The sequence below is a fragment of the Plasmodium coatneyi genome, chromosome 12, assembly GCF_001680005.1.
Source record: "Plasmodium coatneyi strain Hackeri chromosome 12, complete sequence".
Taxonomy (NCBI): domain Eukaryota; phylum Apicomplexa; class Aconoidasida; order Haemosporida; family Plasmodiidae; genus Plasmodium; species Plasmodium coatneyi.
The window spans coordinates 1,418,034-1,442,547 of record NC_033567.1 but is presented as its reverse complement, the minus strand read 5'-3'; the positions used below and the strand labels follow the sequence as shown (position 1 = coordinate 1,442,547).

General features: G+C 37.6%; 5 protein-coding genes across 5 annotated transcripts; 1 reads left to right on the top strand and 4 right to left on the bottom strand.

Moving 5' to 3' along the window:
• Positions 1-3,199: 3,199 nt before the first annotated feature.
• PCOAH_00039900 (Uncharacterized protein) lies at positions 3,200-5,148 on the bottom strand (the record flags this gene model as incomplete). The annotated part of the gene is made up of 2 exons (XM_020060778.1): positions 3,200-3,881; positions 3,971-5,148. 2 exons carry the CDS (start codon positions 5,146-5,148, stop codon positions 3,200-3,202), a joined length of 1,860 nt encoding a protein of 619 aa, XP_019916494.1.
• Positions 5,149-7,906: 2,758 nt separating this feature from the next.
• PCOAH_00039890 (CS protein) lies at positions 7,907-9,430 on the bottom strand (the record flags this gene model as incomplete). Its single annotated transcript, XM_020060777.1, has 4 exons — positions 7,907-8,000; positions 8,272-8,512; positions 8,647-8,808; positions 8,986-9,430. 4 exons carry the CDS (start codon positions 9,428-9,430, stop codon positions 7,907-7,909), a joined length of 942 nt encoding a protein of 313 aa, XP_019916881.1.
• A 3,115-nt stretch (positions 9,431-12,545) lies between these two features.
• On the top strand, positions 12,546-13,987 carry PCOAH_00039880 (Mitotic apparatus protein p62; the record flags this gene model as incomplete). Its single annotated transcript, XM_020060776.1, has 3 exons — positions 12,546-12,555; positions 13,052-13,410; positions 13,454-13,987. The coding sequence occupies 3 exons, from the start codon at positions 12,546-12,548 to the stop codon at positions 13,985-13,987; spliced, it is 903 nt and encodes a 300-aa protein (XP_019916574.1).
• Positions 13,988-15,200: 1,213 nt separating this feature from the next.
• Positions 15,201-18,782, bottom strand: PCOAH_00039870 (Uncharacterized protein; the record flags this gene model as incomplete). Its single annotated transcript, XM_020060775.1, has 6 exons — positions 15,201-15,427; positions 15,618-15,732; positions 16,181-16,208; positions 16,355-16,448; positions 16,712-18,501; positions 18,674-18,782. The coding sequence occupies 6 exons, from the start codon at positions 18,674-18,676 to the stop codon at positions 15,382-15,384; spliced, it is 2,076 nt and encodes a 691-aa protein (XP_019916535.1).
• A 3,610-nt stretch (positions 18,783-22,392) lies between these two features.
• PCOAH_00039860 (Uncharacterized protein) lies at positions 22,393-24,204 on the bottom strand (the record flags this gene model as incomplete). The annotated part of the gene is made up of 1 exon (XM_020060774.1): positions 22,393-24,204. One exon carries the CDS (start codon positions 24,202-24,204, stop codon positions 22,393-22,395), a length of 1,812 nt encoding a protein of 603 aa, XP_019916245.1.
• Positions 24,205-24,514: the final 310 nt, after the last annotated feature.

The window sequence follows — 24,514 nt, the reverse complement described above, 5'->3', positions numbered from 1 at the left end:
CAGCGTTTTAAATCAGTAAAAAGTACAAAAATTGTAAAAAATGGAAAAAAAAAAATATATACAAATATGTGGGCTCCACATTACATATACAAAAAAAAAAAAAAAAAGAACTATATGTAATGTATATATGCGCGTAAAGCGAAATGTATAAAATTGTTATGTGTCAAGTATAAAAACAGCGTGTAAAAAAAAAAAGAGGCGGGGATGGGAAGAGGGGGGCGCATAAAACCTTAACTGATTTTATGCGCAAGTTATGTGTTTACGCAAATATACATGTATTTGTGGGGCATGGGCTTCCAAAAGGCGCTTTTGGGGAGCATATACACCCGTTTACATGCAAAACGTACGTTACACTTAAGTGCGAGCGCGTCAGCACAATGTGCTCATACGTATGTATATTTGCGAAATGGTACGATCAAGTGTACATTCCGAAGATATGTCACGCATATAACATCGTGCGCGCATGTATATACGTACAACATATCCTGTAACCTGTACTGTTGTACTGTACCAAACTTGTGCTCAGCCAAGTTCTTTAAACAAACATCTACAAATATGCAGCTTCGCCTGCATGTAACAACGGTTAAAAGGGAAGATTTTCACTTTTTATATATTAAGCAAAAATATAAAAAGAAAAATGAACATATCGTTTATTATCGCCATTTATATGTTTATGGCAATTTTTTGGAATTTTTTTTTTTAAAAAAATGAACATGAAATAAATTTATGTTTCAAAGAAAATATGGATTAAATATATTTTGCGAAAAAGGATGAAATCGATTATAAATACATATGGTGGTAACACTGTACATGTGACTGAATATATGCGCATATAAGTATACATGTATATGCGCACAGATTTACGCGCATAACATAACTCGTACGTTACGCACAATATATGCTACCTCGCAAAAAGAGAAATCCGCTTATAAATAGTACAAACAGAACAGAAAGGTTATTTTCGGCGCGAATGAAAATCATACTGCTCTCGCGCCGCGCGCCCGAACGCTATCCGAAAGTACTCATAAAAAAGAAAAAATGCCTCCAAAAAAATTCGTATACGTATATATGTATACAGCGCAGAACAGCACAGTACAAAATTATATACCGCAAAAATGCCATATGTTTAATTAGAACGTTACGAATACCCGCTCGATAAGCGCGCATATAATACGCACGTAACATATTGCACTTGCGCCTTTTCGCCTCATAAACACCAGCTAGGCTATATATCTTTCGCACCATATGGGTATTTTGTTATTTAAAAATTTATATGCATCATAACGCATGGTTAGTCTTTTTTTTTTTTTTTTTTTTTCTTCACGTTAAATGGGTTGCACTGCAGAACTACATACAACAGCAACTGTTCTCGTCAAAATGGAATAATTCTGCAACCCAGCCAATTTTTAACTTTGAAAAAAGTGATATGAAAAGAGAAAAAAAAAAAAAAAAAAAAAAAGTCACCATTTATGAGAAGTGACCGTTTTTTTCATCTGTGCCTAATTAATAATATAATAAAATGCTGCTCTGTTACCGTCGTGAGGAAAGAAATTGTACGGGTTCGATGTTATGCGTGTTGACATCGAGCGATGTCATGCGCAACGGCTTAAAACCACCTAACCGTTTACGTGAGGCAAAAAGAAAAGTGGAAAGGCCACTTAAAATTTTACAAAAACTTAACCACTTAGGGGAGGCCACTCTTTTACCGTTTTGCCACCTTTATCAGCAACACGTGGTTCAACCGAAAGGGACACAGAAAAATTGCACTGTCACATAGGCACTATCATATAGGGCTAAGATTAAACAAATCGACCTTCGAGTCGCAATGCACCTGTACAACATTCAATAGGCTCAAGAGCCCATTTAGATAGGTCGATTCGAATCGACAAATCGCCCTAATCCCCATGTGGTTCAAAAAAAAAAAAAAAAGGAAAAAACATATACATATAAACTCACCTGATACGTATGCCACATGTCATGTTCGGGGCACTGAAAAAAAACGGCCGCTTATCCGAGCACTCTGTATACGATTACGCCACTCATCGTGCAGTGTCAAGTGAGCCGTGCACTTTCCCTGTGCATGTCGATTTCGAATCAGGCACCTAAACAAATTTTATGTAAACCATTGGATTTGAATCTGTGCATGGGTGCACGTGCAGTTGAGTGTACACTTGGGTATACTTTTTTACACGCGAACTCTTCCACCGCGGAGCAGGAGCTACTTACTACGTGCAAGTTTTTATTTCTTTTTCCCGGTAGTATGTGCACTCGGCCACTTTACTTAGCCACCAGTTGCCTTTAAAACGAACCCTCATAAAGGCGTGTTCATTTTGCTCGAATGCTTAATCAACAATTGCTTTAAAGACAAAGTTCGAAGGTTTTCGTGCGAGTTGAAGGAGGCATGCATGTATGCAGTTTATCAAATGGGGAAAAAAGAAAAATTAAGCCAATCAGGTGAAATTACATCAAATTACATCAAATCGCGCCAAAACAAAACAACCACATGCACACGCAACCGCAACGGCAACAGCTGGGGTGAAACAAAAGTCATGAACATACGAAGTTGCGCTGTTGCGCTGTTGCTCCATTTTGCGGCTGCACGCATGTGAAGCAACGAAAATATAAACCTATAAAAGAAAAAATTAAAAAATGCATAATCTTTAACGAAAATGGGGTGAATTAAAAAAATTTCCGCCCAAGGAAGGTTAAACAAATGAGGAGTGGAGTATCAAAGGTGTGTGATGATCTTCACGGAAATCTACTCAGTAATATGGACGCACGCCTTGGCGCACGTGTTATGTGTACACCCAGTCGGCCCTTCGCAGTTGGTAAAACTAACCACAAAATTAGTAAAAATGAAAATAAATTAGCATAAGAAATGGAAAAAGTGAGCTCCCTTTATATTTATTTGTTCCACTGAGGGGACGTTGTTTGGGTCGGAAAGATTCATCGCTTCGAAGGGGGACTTCTTATAGAATTAATTTCTGTGCAAGGGTAGGAAAGAACGTTATAATTTCAAAAATTCACACGAAAGGGGACCGCCAATATGTGCTTAAATTTGTATGAGCGTGCATACCCGCGATCTGTGTAGGTTGCAATTTTGGACAGTCATTAAGTTTTTCTTTTTATCCATTTATTTAACATAATATGGTAGAAATGCGTGTGTGTGGGTGGGTAATCATTTGAGGTTCTTCCCCTTCTAATGGGATTGCTTCTTTTGTTGCTGTACGAGAAAAACTAATTCTTCAAATTTTGTCTTAATTTGATCACTTTTCAGTTGATCCTCGGTGGTTTGATTTTTGGTTTTGTATCTTTGGGCCAGCTCCCTGGCCCTCCTTTTAAGGTTGGCAATTTTAATTTCCATGTCGCTTACATCACTGGCTGTGGAGGACATTAACTCTTTTTTCTTTTCTTGAAAGACTTTTAGACACCCTGCTAATCCTCCCTGACTCTTAAATGTGAGTTTTCTCGTCGCCCTCCTCACGAAAGGCACATAGTTCGTTTCGGCGTCAGTATCCTTGTCGTTGCGTTCTGGGTTGTGCCCCGCGTTGTTGACCAACTCATGGCCCAAATCACCACGCTTACCCATCTGCTCTTTATCACCACTATTTTCAGCCCTGTACATTTCATCGAAATTTACTTTGGTCTTTCTCTTAATCAGTTTATTGGCTATTTTGTTTTCATCCTTTCCATCTTCACTTGCCCTTTCAAAAGTATTGATGGAATTAAAGTGGTCCGATTTGGTGAAGCTGCGACTTAGCAAGTTTCCCAAAATGGTCGAACTGTCCTTTTTACAAAGTATGGACAAATTGCTGCTCGACTGGTTCAATAAACTGTTAATTCGCTCGCTTAATTTGTCAGAGTTTTCTGAATCGCTCGAACTTATCGAATGGAAGGAATTTTTTTTTTTTTCGTCATGTCTTTCATTAAATCGTCATAACTGCTTCTTTCCTTGTCTGAGGAGTTGCACCTTGGCTCCGATTTCTTGTCACTTTTGTTACCCCCCCCGTGATCAACATTGCTGCTTTCACTTGACTTCCTCAAATTTCTTGTTTTACCTGGATGGTGTAAATAACTTACACTTACTTCATAATCCTTGGTTACCTTATCGTCATAATTATGGACATTTTTTCCTGCCCCTCTTTCATACCATTCCCCTCCCTCCTCCTTATGAGTAATCCCCTCTGCATTTTCGCTACCATCTTCGTAGTAGTGTTTATCGTTATTATCGTGATGACCCCTTTTATGCTCTTCACTTTCTTCGCAATGTTCACCACTTGTGTCATCGTGATCTTCACTTCCATCGTACGGATGACCATTTTCGTCGTAGCAGAATCCGTTCTCATCATAGTACATGTTATTTTCCCCCTTGTAGACTGCGCTCTCATTATAATGCTCTCCACTTCCATCATAATATAACCCATTTTTATCATAGTACCCACCATGCTCATCATAGTACCCCCCATATTCATCATAGTAGCCCCCATATTCGTCATAATACCCCCAGTTTTCATCGTACTGTCCACCACTTTCATTGTAGTGTTTACCACTTTCATCGTTGTGTTCACCACTTTCATTGTACTGTTCACCGCCTTCATCGTACTGTCCACCACCTTCATCGTACTGTCCACCACCTTCATCGTAGCTATTTTCCTCCGCATCACAATTTGGGTATTTCCCACGCACATTATCTTCATACGATTCGTCATACGTCTCATTTTGCCCTACCAGATTCCCACGTTTATGTTGTTTTATGTTGCTCTTAAGGGAGTAGTGTTCTGTGTTGCTGGTCGCGCTGGAGCTTTCCGAACTTTGTTTTGAGGTTTTTCTTGGTGTATATGTATATGCATAATTATGGAGTCTGTTTTCCAACCTCCTTCCCTTTTTTGTTTCGACTTTTCCGTTCTTAACATGTTGGGGATGATCCCTGTAATTTCGTTCGTTCCACTTGTCCACATTTTTGTAACCATGGTATTTATGGCTTTTCCTCTCCTCACAATTTTGGGTACTTTCTGCAGTTACCTCTTCTTCTGCTGCCTCCTCTGTTGCTACTTCTTCTTCACACTCTCTCCACCCCCCAGCAAGGGTATCAAAATACCACCACTTGCTGTTTATCACGTCGTAATAATATCTCGTATCATTCGGCATTTTCTTCTTATTGCTAAGTGTTTTTTTCTTTTTTTTTTCTTCCTTTTTGGTTCGTTGTTCTTTTTACATATGTCCTTTCTCCATGTCATTTCTTAAAAGTTTTAAATCCAAATTTCACCTTTAACACGTAATAATGTTCTCATAACATTATATATTCCGTGTACTGATATTCTGCTTTGTTAACAAATTTCTACAGTTGAATTTTTCTTCTTCGTTTCCCTATACTTGACATGATTTCCAAAACGCCATCTTAATATTATGTGCTCCAAAAATTATAAGTCTTTCTCACAAAAAAAAAAAAAAAAAAAACGACTTGCTATGGGCGTGAAAAAATCTGAGATATATACTGGTACTGTACAAGTGTACATACCCACGCACATAAATACGCGTATTTTTATATATGTATAAACACACTCATGTAGGCAAACATTTCTTATTACAACATTATGTTTGTCGCGTACCCGCGCATTTAAGTATATATCTGTATATACTTGTTGCCTCTTAAAAGTTGCAACCAAAAGTGGAAAAAAAGGGGGAAAAAGGAAAAAAAAAAAAAAAAAAAAAAATTCAGAACAAAGCAGAATTATGCGTGTACACCTGCACATATTACGACGTTAGTGACAACATTTGCAAATTGTAGGAAGGAAAAACGGATGAAAAAAAAGTAATCTGAAAGTACGCAACGTTCAATATGATGGGGGAGGCTGTTCCCACGATGCGCACATATACATGGGTATATTCATATATTTGTACATACATTTACGTCACTCCAGTTTTTTTCCTGCACTTTTTTTAACGAGGAAAAAAATAAAACAAACATTTCTACTTTTACGACAGCAAAAATCTGTTGCGAAAAAAAGCGGAAAAGGAAAATGTCCTCCAAAGTGAACGCCTAACCATTTTGGGGATTACATCCACAGAGTGCAATTCTTTCAGGGGCACACACGACATAAAGTCAAAAAGTGAAAGCATAAAAAAACTAGTGTTAAAGCGAAAGTACAAAACAGCACAGAAAAGGAATGATTGAATATGAATAAAAATTAATTTCCCAAAATTGTATATGTTCTGTTCCCCCTGCGTATGTGAAACTCAGTTATACGCATATCATACAAGTGCAATTTTTCTTCCTCATTTGTATGTGTATACATTTTTTCGCCAGTCAGAGGTATAAAACGGTTATAATGAAATAAACGCGGGTAATTTCGTTTGTTCGTTTTGCTTTACTTCTTTTTCATTCGCGGAAGTTGCACAAACTTTACAAACATTCACACACAATTCTGTAAATTTTAAACTGCGTTGTCTTTGAAAAGGAAAAGCAACACCGTTGTAGATATGCTAAAAATAAAATGCTCCAAAAGTACCATTTTTTAATATGCAAAATGGGATAAAAATGAATGGCAATGGTTTACCCTAAACGGAAAGGCGAAAAGTAGCATGTGGCAAATGTTGTGTATTCGGTGTGTCCTACGAGAAAACAATTATTACAGCCCCCAGTGAACCGCATAACGAATTAATTCTGTTCTTCAATGTGAGCTGCTACATCCGTGGCTGTCATTAAAGGGAAAAGTGCTGCATTACAAAAGAAGAGCAAAGGGAAATCATGCATGATATCGACATGTGCTTACATATGTGCCATGTGGCATAACTGTAAAACAAGCGATCCTTCAACCGACCATTCTGCAAATAAACAAATAGGGGATGGCACTACAATGCCATTTTTCTGCCAACACGAATTTGTATATGCTTATATATGCGCACATACGTACGTAAATAGCATTTCGCTAAAATACAACCCGAATGAAAGTGCCCGTGTACACACGATAAAAATGGGGGTCTAAAAAATGCTCGCGCGAACTTACGATGAATCCTTGTTCTTTATTCATGCCACCATTATTAAAACAATGTGTGAGGAGCTTAAACAATGTGACCAACTGTAAACATTTTAACATAGTAAAAATTAAATGAAAGGATGAAATAATGTGGATACGCGTCAAAATAGCCAGCCAATTAAACAGAAAAAATCACCTGACCAAGTGATGTAAAAAAAAAAAAAAAAAAAAAGCTAGTTGTGTCAATGACGTGAATAGAGTCAATATTATTTGTATTGTTCGATTTCCAGGTTGCACTTATAGCATATATACACTCCTCCCAAAAGGTTAGTGAATGTAGATATCCGAAAAGCGATCGATCACACATGAGAACAAAAAGGTTCATTTTATTTTGTTTCATTGTTACTTATTTTTGATATTGCTTTTAAATGGCGGTGCCTCTACTAACCCCCTTCACAATGGCTAAAAGGCATATTAGTTGCAAACTAATTGTTCAATGATCATTTGTCATTTAAATGAAGCAAGAAAGTTTACCTTTGAATATAGATTTCTCCCATGAAGAGAATTAAGTATATTTCGTAAAACACATCAAAAAAAAACACACAAAAAAAAAAAAAGGGGGAGAAGCAATATCATTAACAATACATGCAGACAGAACATCACCATTTAGGTAGAATAATTCTTAGGAAACGCCATTCTTCGGATTCTCCTTTCGGCGTAACTATCATGTTTAATGGTAATGTGATGTGCGAAAGGTGGGTATGCGGTAGGGGAGGAACTGCCAGCACGGGTAAATAAATGAATACATGTATAGAAGTACGTGGGGGCACATCCGCACACGGGCAGATTCGCAAACAGGCACAAGTTAAAAATTTTCAATTAGATTAATAATTTCGGAAAATCGTGTATAAATTTCTTCTAGAGAAAATTTATTTCATAAATGGATATCCCTTACTGCTCATGGCATTTTTCAGCATGGTCTGCGCATTTAATTCTTCAGGTGACTTGGCCCCTTCGTTTTTTCTACACACATTGAAAGAAAAAAGGGCATATAAACATATATAAGCTAGCTACATGACCATTACTAAAGCAATGAATTGCGCATGCATACTTTTCTTTTTTATAATCGCGTCTTATTTGTATGCAAGTAATCTTTTATAAAACTGCAGGTATGAGCAAAACACGCAGGAATAGACGTACACGCAGAAATGTGCGTGTCCAACTCCATATCTTTCAAGTACATATATTTATACATAAAAATGTAAAATACTGTTTTTATTGGATATAGGGTTACATTTTCTGCTGGTGCAAAAATTTCCGTATTTCTCCCTGCGTCTTTTCATCAAAATCGGTTAAGTTCTTTTTGGACTCAATTTTGGAAGTGTCTATTTCTGGGTCACCCATTATTACACATGGCCACCAATTTTCTCTTTTTTTTTCCAAAAAAATTATTAGCTTTTTCTTGTCCTCTATGTTCCACATGCATTCCTGCTTATTCACTTCTTCATAGAAGGTGCCTTCCAGTTTTATTTCATCTGCAGGGTTGAAGTGGGGTGAAAAAATATATAAAAAGTAAAGTGCAAATACCTTTAAAGAAATTAGATCGCATCACATTTAAGAACGCTGCAGAGAAGTGGTAAAACTGTTCGTCCTTCCTTCTTCGTCTTACTTTTGTGATACACTTTAATGCTTTTGTTCGTAATTTGGACGTTGATTTCGCTGGTTTTTATTTCAGTGTGTAGCGGCATTTCTATGTTAATTTCGTTTAGCGCCTGGTTCCAGAAATATTTCTCAGTTTGTCCTCCATTCCAGGTTGATATGTGGGTTTCACCTGAATGGGGGGGCAAATGAATATATATGTGCGTATATATATGTATATGAGTACCTATGTGCATGTATGCTTAGAAGACGTTGCACATATTTGTTAGCCCTCTATCTGCTGTAGATAGTCGCTACTTGTTTATTATGATTTCCTTCCCCTTAACGGTATTTCCAAATAATTCATTACCTGTAGTTGCACTAATGGGTGTCGTTCCAGATTCTAACTTCTTCTGCATATCATTCTGTTTATTTTTCACTTCGCAGAATTTTGAGCTATTCAATTTTTTTAATTCATCACATGAAGGTAAATATTTATTCCTCATGTCTTCATTTTCGATTAAATAGGGCTGCTTTTTCATAATATAATTTAATTGATGTTTCCTAAATGACTTCACTAAGTTCTGTTCTCTGCTTTGCGCTTTGAATCCACACTTGTTGTTATTTAAAATGTCCTTCCCTACAGTGCCATCGTACTTTTTGGCCAATGTTCCTATATCATCCTCATTAAGCATTACATGGAAGTAGTCAGTTTTGTGTTCGAGGAATGATAAAAAGGTTTCTATAAAATTGTCTATCGACTGAAAATCTCGCGCAATGGCGAGTAGCATATTTTCGTGCTTTTCGTTTTCCATATATATTTTTTTATTTTAGCTTAAGCCGTAGAGGTGGCAACAACTGTTGATGTGTGTGACAAATTTAACTGCAAGTCTCCGTGTGGAGGTGAAGACTGTCAAGAGGGTAGTAGAAGGGAGTTACGCAAATGGCTACACCAAGGGGGGGCAGCACATTGGGGCGGTTTAAAACAAATGGGTGTTTAAAATGTTGGGGTTGAACTGTGAAGACGCCTAGCCAACGAACTAACGTAGGAAGGCAGCAAAACGGAAGTCAGAAAAAAAATTTCATGATTTTTTTCATAATTCCTAAATGCGTTCAAATTTAGTTATGCGTCATCTAGCAAAAGGAATTCGCGACATGTGAACTGTGCAAGGCGCATGTGTGAAATTAGTTCAACGTGCGGGGGGCTACGTTTAAGTAGCACGGAACTTAAGCTAGCTTTGCCTGATTTAACAAACGAAATGTTCACGTTTGACATGTTTCCGATTCGGTCAATTGTTCCTTTTCATTTTTTCACTTGGAACGCTTGGCGTGGTATGCGCTTTTTTTTTGCCTGCAAACATGCAGGAAATGCCTTTTGCGCGCATGAATAGTCGAACGATAGACTGGGTAAAATTTACTACGTCGGCTGGGAAGCCACGAACATTACATATTCCATGCGCATGGTGTGGAGTCAATAGTATATCCCTTATTTTTAATGAAAAGGCGTATAATGGCAGGAACAATAAAGCATGCCACATAGTTAACGTATGTGTGGATAAGTGCCAATGTGTTAGTGCAAAAGTTTGCACGATTTATACAACGTGGTTAAATTTGTTCGAGTTTTTTCTTTTTTTTTTTTTCACCTTTTTCGTGTGCTCCCTTTTCGTCTACCACAAAATGGGGACTTTTCATTTCACTATCCCCCTCATTTCACGAACGAAAGGAATAATTAACCCTACTGGAAAATGCGAGAAAGGGGATCCCGCTTTTATTTTTTCTCATGTGTAAAAGATTGTAAATATGTCTGTTGACTTATCTCCGCTTTGCGATACTGCGCAACACTGCCGCGAAGACGTCAAGAGTAGTAGCGTAGGACGGGCACGCACATCTAGTCCCCCGAAGGCATCCCTCAAGGATGATCAATTTGGGCGCATTTTAGGTGTGTAGTGCTCCTCTTTTATGCAACGCTTAAAGGTCGCACAGGTGGGGATGGGCCTCGTTGGTGGAGAATGAAAATGGGAAGAACGGGGAAGGCGAACAGGACAGCAACCCGAGGAAAAACGCGCAAAGGGAGAACACCTTTTACGCTTCGCACTGAAAAAAGTTTGCTCATTTCTCGTGAACTAATCAAATAAGGCAGGCAGCCGTTTGCAAAGTTGCCGTGTTCCTGCTACGGCGTATAGCCGCGAATACATTCGTAGGAACAGCACTGGGGGGGCATCAAAGCGATGCCTTTTTCCTCTCATTTTTTTAACTAAATGGAATGGATAAATTCCTTAGCATCAATTTGGACCTCCAAACGGGTGCGTGGGAATTGTTGTAAAAAGGGGTAAAACATAAATTGGTCCCGTTCCGCGAGCGTTGGCATGATATAAATTTATGGCTTTTGTATGCTGTGTGCGACATACGTTACACGTTTATGCTGTGCCATTTCGTTGGGATGCAAAACTGGGCATGTATTTTTTCCCATTTTTGATCTCACAAAGTTGTTTGCTTAAGCATGTATAATTGGACGAAAGTACTCTTCGAACTGCGTCACTTTGTGTAACATATTTTGCACCGCGTCAGCAACATTCCCGTTTGCTATTTTTCTTTTTTATACAACAAACACATGAAAAAGGCGAAGTCATGGCAACTGCACGGCGTAATTAAAGAGTAACGTGCGATTCATCAAAAGGGAAAAGATGCGGCAACACATTTTTATTTATATAGTGGCAAAAAAGGGGTATACATTTTGAACATTCCATGTTTGTATGTTTTCTCATCTTCCGCTGTGTAAAAGAAGGAAGCAATTTTTTTTTATTTACTAGCCAAATAGTTGTACTTTTTAAGAAAAAAAAAAAAAAAAAAAAAAATCATTTTAGCTATTTTTCACGTTGTACAAAATTAGGAATACGTAAAATACGCTCACCGTCGTCAGCCCCAGAATTCTCATTCAAAACACACGGTGTGAATTTGCAAAAAATATATAGAAAGAGGCCAGCAGGAAAAGTAAACAAAAACCACGATACATAAAAGTATGTATATATATATGTACATAACTTTTACCACTGAGTTAAAATTATGGCCCCGTCCTCTTTCAAATGAACTTTGCATGCGGTATTTTTTTTCCTTTATTTTTCAATGCAGTAATAAACGCATAACGACAGACATATGGGCGCGAATTCGCTTGACCACATAGCACAACATCAGCGCAGTATTTATGGGCACAGTATATACTGCAGCATTTTTTATAGGAACATCCGCGTAAATTTTTGTGACCATATCGGCGCAACATCTGTGGCCACATCCCGGCGTAAATTAAACTGCTGAACCCCTCATGTAAATATGCGTTATATCCTGCAAACATTTTGTCACGAGAAAAAAATAAATAAATATAAAGGTGCGCAAAATAGCCCCTCTACATGAGTTACGAAAAAAAGATTTAACCAAACGTATGCCGCATACAAAATAAAAAATATACGTACGCACGTGTATATAATAATTCTTTTATTTTCTCTTTTGCTTTTTTAAAACGTATGCTCTTTCTATATTCTCAAACAATTCAACTACGCATATTCTTCCCCCCACATTTGTACATTTATTTTTATGTCGAATTTATTTTCAATCGCATTTATGAATACATTTCGCTTTCAAGGAACAAGCGTTTTTTTTTCTCAAAATAATTTGCTTAAAAAAGTAAAACAAAATAAATATTCCCATCCAAGCAGGATTGTAAAATAAAGAAAAAATTAATTTATTTCTCCTCTTTTGTAAAGAAGTACATCATCCCCTAAGCGTACATTTTTGACCGGTATTTTTTGAGAGTTGCATCTGTTCAAAAAAGGAAGTACCATATTTTGGAAGGAAAAAGTCCCAAATAGTACCAAAACGCGCAAAAAAATCACCAACCCTACAAACGTACAAAATTAACCCCCCAAACAGCACAAAATGTTTTACGGTAAGTGAGCTACGGCGAAACGGCGTAAACATCCATGTGATGTCGTGCTTGCATATGCCCAGTTGACTGCATTTTTGGAAAGTTGAGTGTACCATTAAGTTTCTTTTCCTTGCGTTCATTTTTTGCGCTTGTATGTTCACAAGCTCATGTTACGTTAGTCAGCATCCGCATGATGCGCATGTGGAGGCCCTTTTTCATTATAAAATGCCCGATTTATAGACCTTGTCGTTGATTTTGCTCATGCGTATTTTGCAACTCTCCCCCTAAGGGAGGCGTAGGCATTTTTCCCTTACATAGAGTCTGTTACGTTGAATGTACATATAGGGGAGCGGCATAAATAGAGATATGTATATATGAAAGTGCATGGCGCAATGAGCATTTTTGTAATATGAAAACGAAACCTCCTATCGGATGGGAACCCCAATTCTTCATCCATCTGAACTTCCTCCATGTGCATTGTTTTTATTACCCCCCGCCTTGTTCACCTTTTACGCAGGAAAAGTAATTAAGGCAGACGAAACCGTCATACCCGAGATTAAGGACGGATACTCCGTTATCCACCTGTCGAGAGCATGCTTGAACAACCCAGAAGATGAAGGAAAGCTGTACGTACAAGTGGAAGATGCCAATGGATGCTATAACATCTGCTGTTTGCAAAAGAACGTGTGCGAAGATACAGCGTTGGATATATTTTTAATGCTAGATAATGAAGTGAAGCTGAAAACCAGTGGCAGTAAAAACGAAGTCCATATTGTTGGGTATTATGAGGTGTCATTTGGTCAGGACCATCTAGATGACGACGATGAGGAAGACGAAGAGTTGGAAGATGAAGATGACGAATATGAAAATGAAGAGGTTAGAATGCTTACGAGAAAAAATACGCTGAAAAATTCGCTAGCTAACGGATTTGGAAAAAAAAAAAAAAAAAAATGCTTTGGATGATGACGAAACGAATGTAGGAAATAACGATGACGATGATGAGGATGATGATGACGAAGATGAGGACGATGAGGATGAAGATGATGAAGAGGGAGAAGATGACGAAGATGATGAGGATGACGAGGATGATGAGGAGGAGGATGAGGAAGATGAAGAAAATGAGGATGATGAGGAAGATGACGAAGACGATGAGGATGAGACCGAGAACAAAGCAGAGAAAAAAAAGAACGGACCAAAAAAAAATAAAAATAAGAGAGGATTGGATAACAAAAATGATGGCCCATCAAAGAAATCCAAATTGTTTGACGAAAATCAGTACGAAAAAGACCTCGTTGCATTTTTGAAAAAAAATGGAAAGTGCAAATTACCCGAGTTAGGAAAAGTTAAGAAGCCCGAAGGACTAAAAATGAAATTGGGCTTCTTTATTAAGAAGCATTCGAACGTGTTTAAGTTGGACACAGATACCCAAGTGGTTTCCTTGAAGAATAACTGAGCAGAGCATTTATGATGTGGCTGTTGGGGGAAAAATAAGAAGGCGAGAAAGGGGGCGGAATCGAGATGCGAACAGAGCAGAAAGATGTTGTTCCCCCCTTTTTAACCTTTTTAATAATTGTTTCCCTATGACAGGTCTCATTCGCGAATTTCTTTTTTCCCCCCATTATTAATTATTATTACCCCTTTTATTTGAACATGCATACGTGTGTCGTATCAATGTGTGTATATATCATATGAGTTTATAAAAGTGGATAATATGGGGTTATGTATTTTTTCGCTTTAAATTTACATGAATACATTAATGGACGCGCAGTACGCATAAAAATGTTTTTATGCGTATCGGCGGCCTATCAGCTGCCAATCAGCTATGCACAAAATCGTGTATATTAGTCCAACATTTTTTACATTTTTGAAGAACCAAATTATTCATAACACATTTATATTAAAAGTTTAAAAATAACGCAAAAAAAAAAAAAAATTTTGGTGGAGGTCTTCCACAGTCTCCATTGATTAGTTATTAAGACAGGTGCTCGTTCCATTTTGCCAACCCCCCATCATTACGTTTTTATAAAAAATAGCACAAAAGGTTTTCTTTCTCTCCATATATTGTTAAAAGAATTAAGGAAGATAAAATTTTGATTTAACCTTTTATTTTCATAAGACACGGGGGATGATGTTTCATCGTTCTGGGGAGATCATAGGCTTTATCAAATTGGTACGCGAGAACATATTATGTACGTACGCAATGGGCGTGTTGCCAGATGAAAATATTTACAGCAAAGGGAAAAAAAATTGAACAGAGTCGTATTGCATGTTGCAATTTCTTTCATTCTGCTTTACCACTCTTATGTAGCTTCCTCGCTGCACAGATATTTGTATAGCTATTTTTTTTTAATTTTTTTGGAATGTTTAATTTTTCTCACATGTAATATTTGGTTAAGTTATACTTTGCTATATATAATGTTTATTTTATTTTTTTACATGAAGGGGAAAATATTAGCCACGGTATCTCACCTGGTGGGCAGACCCTTCCACCAAATCCACACATGGGGGGTGTAAAAGTACACATGTATGCAGGCAACATTTTTTGCACTTGAAAAAATGTTTCACAAAAATCCGCACATGAGAAATGGCACTAATTCGAAAAAAAAAGGAAAAAAAGATTGGCAGCGGTGATACCAATTATCACAATGGCCGCCACAACAACGATAAATAAATACGTAAAACCGCAGTAAACTTTCTTAACAATACAAATATGTGTAATTTGGGCAACGTGATGAATGGGTGAGCAGTTAAAAAGTCACGCGTTGCGGACGGTGCGGCAATGGGTGGACAAATAACGCGCTGCTCTCCCCGTTGCACTTGTCATTTTGATTGTAGATGGCTAGTTTTCTAGTATGTACCATAATGGTTCTGTTCTCTTGATCTTTGTTTCATGCTGGTGAAAAACGGGAAGAAAAAAAGATGTGCATTTTTAAAAATAATTTATGAGAGGGTCATTTTTTTTGTCATCATTTTGTCGAGCTTTACATTTACAGTGCCACACGCTGGTCACTTCATCATGCACAAGTTGTATACATTGCGGCGGATTTTTTTTTTTTTTTTTTTTCTCATTTTTCGTTTATTACAAGTAATAATCAGCATCCTCTGCATTTTTGTTCTGCATGTTCTTTACGTTACCCTCATTGTAGTCGCACTGATCTAGGTCGTAGTCATCGTTACACGCATTGACGTTGTTCATATCTGAGAAGCAAAACAGTTTCGCACAAATGTACACATGGCGCATACGAATGCACACATGGGCATGTGCATATGGGTGGTCAAGCTCAATCATTCTCTTAACATGCGGCTGGCATTTCTTTGGAAACTTTTTTAACAATTGTCATATATTTTATATGGGGTTGTAATTTTTTCTTTTTTTTTTCCTTTTTGCTCTGTTACTGAATGCGATTCGCGCATTTCAAAAAAAAAGTCTCTTTCTCATTCCCATTTGTCTTAATTTGGCTAGTTTTCCATTGTTCAGTTGACGTAATTTATTTCCTCGCACACGACATGGTTGGCATGTGGAGGTACTAACGGACATGTTGGGACGCTCAAATGCACACGCAGTTATATGTGCACAAAAAAATTAGTCCCGTCACGTAGGCACAAATATTTCGCGCATATTAAAATGGCGAAGCGTAATTATTACTGTTGTCATCGTCTGATTTGTAGTTCTCCTGCGGGGAGGGGGATGAAGTGAAGATACCAGGATGAGTGAAGCAAACGCATAGCACGTTGGAGCGATGATAGAATTTACAACGCGGGTTCACTAAACCAAGGGTGAGAGCTAACACGCACAAACGCATTTCATCATCTATTTTACCTTCATGATGTAGTTGTCGTAGCTCTTCTCCATACTGTCGCAGTTGTACATGTCGTTTTTTCTCTTTATGTTCATGTTGTGGCCTTGGTACATTCTGTAATAAAAAATAAGGGGAAAAAAAAAAAAAATGCAAGGTATGCGTGAGAAGAAGTTTGCCCGTGGAGGAAGCGCATGGGAAGCGTTTCTGTTACGCCCATTTCCTCATTTATCGTGTCAATGAGACTATGTACTCGTAACGGCACTTCATTCGGGATGTCCACGTGTTAGCGGTTAACAGGTTGGAAAGAAGCACTTTATGGTCCGTCGATCTGCCTACAGGACCACCGCATATGCTGTGCGTGCCGGCTCGTATCTTACTTTTTGTTGAAGTTTCCCATGGGGGGGGGCATGGGGATGTTTTGCTGGTACATGTTGTTCCTGAAGTTGTTGTTGAAGGCACCATTGAGGTAGGGGTTCATCATGTTGTTGGAGAGGTTGGGATTGACATTCATGGGAATGTTGGTCATACTGTTTTGCACATTTTGAGATAAATTGTTTGGCATTCCTTTAAAATTATTAACAAATGGAAAATTATTCTGTTTATAATTCATATTCTGATTGGGCAGGTTGACACTGTTCGGTTGGATGCTCAAATTATTTGGAGGAGGTGGAGGGAGATTCATGTTTCCCTTTTTATTTAATGAATAATTCATATTATTTTGCATTAAGTTATTTTTATACTGTTGTTGGAAGTCATTTTTCGGTTGTTTATTTTTGTATTTTCCTCCTTTAAATTTATTCATATTCATTAAGTTGTTCATATTTTTCATCATGTTCATATTGTTCATGTTCATGTTGTTCATATTTAGGTTTCCCATATTCATGGACATATTCATGTTAAGCATGTCCTTCTTAATTTTGTTGTCTCCTTTCCATCCTGAAATTCTTGGATCGTACTTGAGGGTTAGTCTCGAAATAAGGACGCTTTTGCTGTTTACTGAGTAGAGTTTAAACAAGAAGCATTCATTTACATGTCCCAGTTTTTCAATGGGGTAATCAAACACTTGGGGGGGTATTTTCAGAACATTGTATTCATCAGGGTCGTCTTCCTTTTCTTTGTTTTGCTCATTTTCTGCGTTGTTCCCTGTATTTTCATTACCCTGCACATTGGCATTATTAATACTACTGTTATTGTTATCGTTGTTTTCTTCTCCATCTTGTCTCTTCTCTTCGTCATTTTTTCCCTCCCCTTTTTTGTCTCCACTTTCTTCATCCTTATTTTCGTTGTGATCGTCTTGGTTCTGTTCACTGATCATGTTTCCTGCAGCTTCGATATTGTTGTTAGCTGCGTTTCCACCCCCTCGGCTATTTTTATTCTTATTGACTGGCAACTCAGTCATCTTGAAACAGTAGTACTTACACGTCTTTACCCATTCGGGCAGTTCGTTCACAATTGGCATGTTGAACAGGACGGGTAGCCAATTCTCATGCATGGCAAGGTTTAAATTGTAATCTTTACTGTATTCCCTCATGACGTTACAAAATCTTGCTAACTTTTTCGGTTCTATGGGCAGAAAGGGCAGACCGTGCTTCTTAGCGTTAGAAGCGTCTCCAACTCCCTCCCCCACTGCGTCGTTTTCATTACTGTTAAGGTTACTGTTTCCTTCGGCATTGTCGTTTTCGTCATTGTTTTGATTGCTCTTTTCGGTGTCATTATTATGATTCGTGCCGTCGACCTTTCCCTCAGTCACAGGCACGGCACTGGCAATCCGCGCAGCCGATTCATCAGGGAATAATATATACACATAACCATCCGGTTTAATTATATTTTTACTACTTTTTAAAAAACTAAAACAAAATAAATTTAAACGTAACTTAAACATCTCTGTTTGTGGATCGATAAAATCTGGATGTCCGTGAAATGACAACCCGGGTAAAATATAATATAACTCATCAAACGTATTCGGAGGAAATTTAGACTTTAACTGAACTGGGTTAATACCATAGTGGATAATCACATTTTTGCTAAGTGCCTGAATGTTATTCTTACTTTCTTGTTTTAATTCATTTTCTTTTAAACAACTACAAACTTCAACAATGTCGTCATCGTGTTCGGCTAAAAAGCCGTTGCAGAAGCTGAAGTTCTCGTCACCGAAAAGGAGGATTCTCTAAAGAAACGGGAAGTACAAAATGATATGCGCAAGATGAATGGTGAACAATGAGGAACGTTCGTCATCAGCTCATCTGGCTGATTTAGGGCCATTTTTTTAAATGAAAAAAAGGGCACATTATAACGCAGATGTGCGAAACGCACCGGTGGGTCTAAGTTGCCGTTCTTACCATTTTCGAAATGAAGTAATTAAGAAGGTGCCTATTTAGTGGACTTTCGAGGGGGGGTATATATTTGTATAAACAAATATTTATATATATATATATATATATATATATCTATATGTATCTGTTTTTGTCTGTATATATCATTATATGGGTGGAAGAATGGGAGTCTCCTTTAATTACAGAGTGATCAAAAACAAAGGGGGGGTTAATACGAAACAAAGATGCTTTATTTTTAAAAAACAATAATCTTGTTATTTCATATGGTTAGTGATTTTCCCTTAGATAGTGGGTCACGAAATTTTTTGGTAAAGTGCTATATTCACGTTGATACGCTGGCACGTTTGATCTTTCGCGTTGCAGAAGATTATTATTTTCCCTCACATTTCTTTTGTGTATTCTTCTCTATATGCACGATTATCTGCTCACTCAACTTTGTACCTTCTGCTGTATTACCCCTTTGGAGAAAAATCACTTAAAACACGAACACGTGGCTTTTTTCAAGTCAAATTGTTTTCACAATCACAACTGAGATTTCCCAAGGCAGATTTTGTTATGAACCACAGGGGTGCTTTTGTCAGTAAACGCACCTTATTTCGTACGTGTGTGAGAAATATATATATGCGTAAATGCGAATGTTGGTATGTACTCCTGTTCGTGTACGTTGGTGCCCTTGTACAAACACGCGCTGATCTGGAGCGTTTTAAAGGTATCTCCCGTTACGTGCTTCTAATAAAATGGTATATGCATGCCTTTCCTTTTTCCTCCTTATAAATGCGAGTGCAATGTACAGGCACGTAGGCAAGTATGTACACGTGTAAGTATGCATACGCAATATGCACATGTAAATGTGCTATATTAGCATAACAGCTTTAAAACAATTACGCGTTTGCATACAAATAGTTACGCACAAGCAGTAAGGTAAAAAGCGCGTTCCCGCAAACGAATAAAACAGGCACGTGTGCTCAATTTTTGTGCTACTTTTCACATACATTTATATATAAAACTATTATGCATGCAACTTCAGCATATATGCATAACAACATGGATGGTAAAATAGGTATATAAAGGCCAATAGACTTCTCAGGGAGGACAATAAAAAATAGAATAAAATAAAAGGGTGAGAAAAAACGCAAAATGAATATGCAGTTGCTTTGAATTTATATGTCCTTAATTTTCACTATTTAATTCTTAATTCTTTAAGCTTAATTTCTGTGCTAAAGTACTCTCTGCTCTGGCAATTTTGTTCTTCGGCTATAGCATAAGCACGCAGGAGTAGGCATACGCACGTAAAGTAAGTACGTATGTAACGTATGTATTGTATTATATGAATAAACCATAGTATATAAATAAATATACGCGACGCGCTCGAAGTACGTGAATGTACACGGCAGGGGTATTCACATAAGCATATGCTTACGTATGTTGGCGCAAGATCTTATAAACTAGGCATAAATTTCCCATGCGGATGCATCCATGTGCGAACTACGCATATATGATACCCACGCATGTCTGTTATGCATATACGTTGCGCCTATTTCTGTAAATTTGCGCTAAGTAAACTCTTTTGTACTCATTTCCCTTCAGCAAAACATTAAGTATGTACATGTAAGTACGTATGTATGCATATATACATATATATCAGAAACTAATATTAAAAAATATTTTGAAAGTAACAAAAAAATGAAACATAAATGCTTTTAAAAATACCAGAAAATTTGCAGTAAAAAACGAATTTAACTGTTTTCACAAAGAAAATTCTTTTTTTTTATTTTGTTTGGTTTTGTTTCCGTTTTGTTTTATTTGTTTTTTTTTTGGGGGGGTTTGCTTTTTTTGGTTTTTTTTCTGTTTTGTTTTTTTTTTTTAACGTTTTTTTTTCCGGTTCGAAATTATTTTTTTCGCTTCTCCTTTCCCATAATTAAATTCTACGAGCGGGCAAATATAGTATCATATAATATACCCTGCGAAGGACAAACGTAGGTGCTACCGTAGTATACATACAGGAATCGATGTACGTAGTGATGCTATGATGTCACGACGCAGTATAGTGCTATGCATAACAATACAAAATAATGCGATACGAACATGCCGCGTATTATATTACTAAGTACAGGGCGCATTGAACGAAAGCAGGGCCGGGAAATGGAGGCACCCCGGAAGCGCCGCGTAGAAGAAGCACATACATAATATAATACGGGGAAGTTGCCAAGGGGCAAAGCCACCTTTTATAAGTTTAAAAATTTAGAAGGCAATGAATTACGTTATTATTATATAATACATGTATATATCCCTATGCGCACAAGAATGAATAATAAACGCATGTACAAAATATGCATATTACATTATTTACATTTTTAAAGCAGAGTGATGAGCGTTCATTTGCGCCCCCATTTTTCGCCCTTTCTCCCATTACCCGCTTTTTTTACTGCTTATTTTTCCTTCCCTTTTTTTTGCCAACCCGTTTTTCACGCCTAATGGAATAATCGCCTAATTGGTCGAATCTTTTTGGAGTATAAAAAATAAAGTTTCCCAGGACTGGCGTGTTCTTTATATTTTGTCACCTCGTAATACAAGGTTAAGAAAGAATAAATATAATAAAAAGTGGTTCCCGTTTGCCACTAATTTAACCCAATATGTGGGTATTTATCATGGCTTTATATAGGCATAAAAAGGTGAATTTTTTTTTTCCCCTTCCAATTTGGTTATTCTAACTGTATGTAAAAGAAGGTTCTCTAATGGTCACTCTGTCCAGGGTTTTCATACTCAGTAAGGCATCACAACATAGTGGTAGGTAGGCACGCCTGTTCGCATGATAATATAACGTCATTCCATAGGCTCATCACATCGTGTAGGTAAAAACGAAATACCTTTGTGGCAATCATCTATATAATGGCGAAGCACTGTAAGAATTGCCATTTTTATTAGCGTACTCTTTCATAAAGCTCATATACAACAGGGGAAAGTTCCCTCCCTATCCGCTTATGACAATTATTTTGCATTTGTTTTAAGCGAAATTGTCTTTCCCCCATATGATACGAGGTGGATGTAAGCCTCTAGTTATATGTTAAAACGTTTTGCATGAATAAAGTTATAATAAAAAATGGCTGAAACAATTTGAATTCTCAGACGGGGGAGATCAACCCGAAGAAGAAATCATCCCCGTTTGCACCTTCCAAATATACGTCTTTGCACGCTTATACACGCATGCGTTTATATGTTTGTTTGAAACAATCCCTGCGATGTTAAAAACTCACCACCGACAGTGCTCCCTACGTTGAAGGAACTTTTCCCATTTCTTCACGCAATTGTCGCCATGTTATGATAATTTGAATGTGCGGACAAAGATGAAAAGGTTTTAGCGGATATGACTACAGACGAAAAAACAACCATATGAGGAGGTCTGCTTAAGGGCCCATTCCTCGGACAGCCATAAACATTGGCAGAAATATAGCTAGCTAAATAGAAAAGATCATAAGCATAAACAGCCAAAAAAAAAAAAAAAAAAAAAAAGGAAAGTACGATATGTACGTAATTACCCTATTTGACGTTAAAAAACCAAATGCAATTTCCTAAAAAGGTAAAACCAAATTTTGCACACAACACGTGCAATGACTGCAGATATTGTCTGTCCATACGTACACCATTGTGCATACAAAAAAAGAAAAACGAAAAACGCATTGTTCCTTGGTGAAAAACCTTCCGTCGCAATAAACGGCTGAAACGTGTCACCCTTTTTTAAATAAATTTTTGAAGAAATGCTTTATCTTTTTGGTGCCCTTCTGTAAGCTATTTTTATTCCCCAATTCATTGTTACTACAATAACGATTATCTGTAGAATTATTTATTTTTTTTCCACTCAAACTGTACATCGTTCCCTCTGCGGATGTGTTGTTTCGGCTGGATGCGCCATGTGCGTTCTTCCCACATGTAATACTACCGTTTGCATAATTTTTATGTACGGCATATTTCTCATTGTGCAATTTACGAATGTCACTCAAGGCCTGCTGTTCTTGTTTGTTCTTCTCATTAATAATTAGCAGTTTGTTATTTATGGGGGAAATATTATTTGATAATTTTTCCAGATACTTCTTCGGGTCTTCAAAGTACTTTTTCGAAATTTCACTTTGTTGTGATAGTCTTTGTTCTGTTTTTCCATCCAATGGAAATATTTTTTCCTGACTCATTCGGATGCTTGGGACTTTCTTATTTATCATAGTCATGATTATATTGACGGAGGTCAGCACAAATTCGAACAGTATGGACTCTTTGTCGCTAAAGGGGTTTTCAAATTTCCAGATCATGTCTACATAGTAAGGTGATGACGCGATATCTTCTCCCATTTGTTCGGGTCTTTCATTGGACTCTTCACTCGGAAGGGAAACACCCACCCTGTTACTACTCGTATTAAAATTTAATATCTCAAATAACAATTTTGTTAAATTAAAAATTTCACAATTTGTTAAAAAAGACGTTTTAATTTGACTGTTACTGAATTTTATAATTTTATATTTTTCCTCCTTCGAATTGTAACTTATATTGCTCAATAATTTGTATAGAACTTTGAAGAAATTTTCGAAATGTTGTTCCTGTTCACTTGGGACCATTTTTTTCACTCTATAATGATTAATCAGCTCGGATATGACTCGGTCCAGGATGATGGTAATGTTCACTAGAATGTCTTCTCCTATTATGTAGAAGTTCTTCGACGATATGTTCCGTTTTATGTTGTCGTTTTCTAGGAGGGACTTTCGGAAGAGCACTTCGAACAGGGTGGCGCTGGGCGTGTTGGCAGAGTTGGGCGTTTCCAATGTGTTGACCTTTTCGGAAATATCCTTCCCTACTGGGGACGCACACATTCCAGCGATTTTCTCTTTCTGTGTTTCGTTTGTTAAGGAATCTTCCCTCTTTTCTGCGTCGCTCGTCTGGCTATTTGAGGCTCCCTTGGCTTTACAACTTTCCTCCCCATTCTTCACCTTATTTGCTGCCCCGTTTTTATTATTCTTTTCCTTCCCATCTTGCTGACCATTTGTGGTATCAACCCCCGAGGCTTTTTTCGCCCCCTTCTTTCCGCCTGTTCCTGTTTTCTTTAGCTCATTGCTACTGCCTTCAGAGGTTCCCCTCAAAAATTGGTCCTTCCCTCTACGGTTAAACTTATCAACGTTTCGAATTCCTGGGTCATGGGCCTGATTTGATCGTGTGGGATCCTTTTCCGCGAGTTTTGCGTTACTGGGGTGTGGTCTACCATGTGCTGTATCGATTGGTTGGTCCTTTTTCAAGCCCACATGCACCCGCGACTCTGAACTGACTGCACTATGCTTAGAAGAATTATGTTCCTCTTTTTTATCCCCACATTCTGCATAAAAAATCCTGATCAGTTCTTCCACCGAGTTGTCATCTATTTGGCAATTTCTTTCCTCTTGTTGGTGGCATGTTTCTGCTTTCTTGATCAAATATAACTTTGTTTCGTCTTCAATCCGTTTGGGATCGACATGTGGAAATTTTTCTCTTAACAGCTGTATGCATTCTTCAAATTTCATGTTGTGTGTGCGTGTGTGAAGCAGCTTTCAGGGGGGGAGGTTTATAACTTTGTAATTTGTGTCCAACAAATTCTTTCTACATATGTATGACGGCGTGTATATATGGGCGCATAAATGTCTTGTGCATACTTGTTCAGCGTGAGTGCGTCCCCTCCCCCCCACGTGAGTTATTTAATGTGCATGTATTTCGTTAAGTACCCATTAAGCGTTCGAAACTTGGACAAGTCAGGCCGAACAAAGACATACATACTCATGTACGCGCAAACGTACATGAGGGAAAAGACCAGCTTGATTATTCTCTTGTTGTACT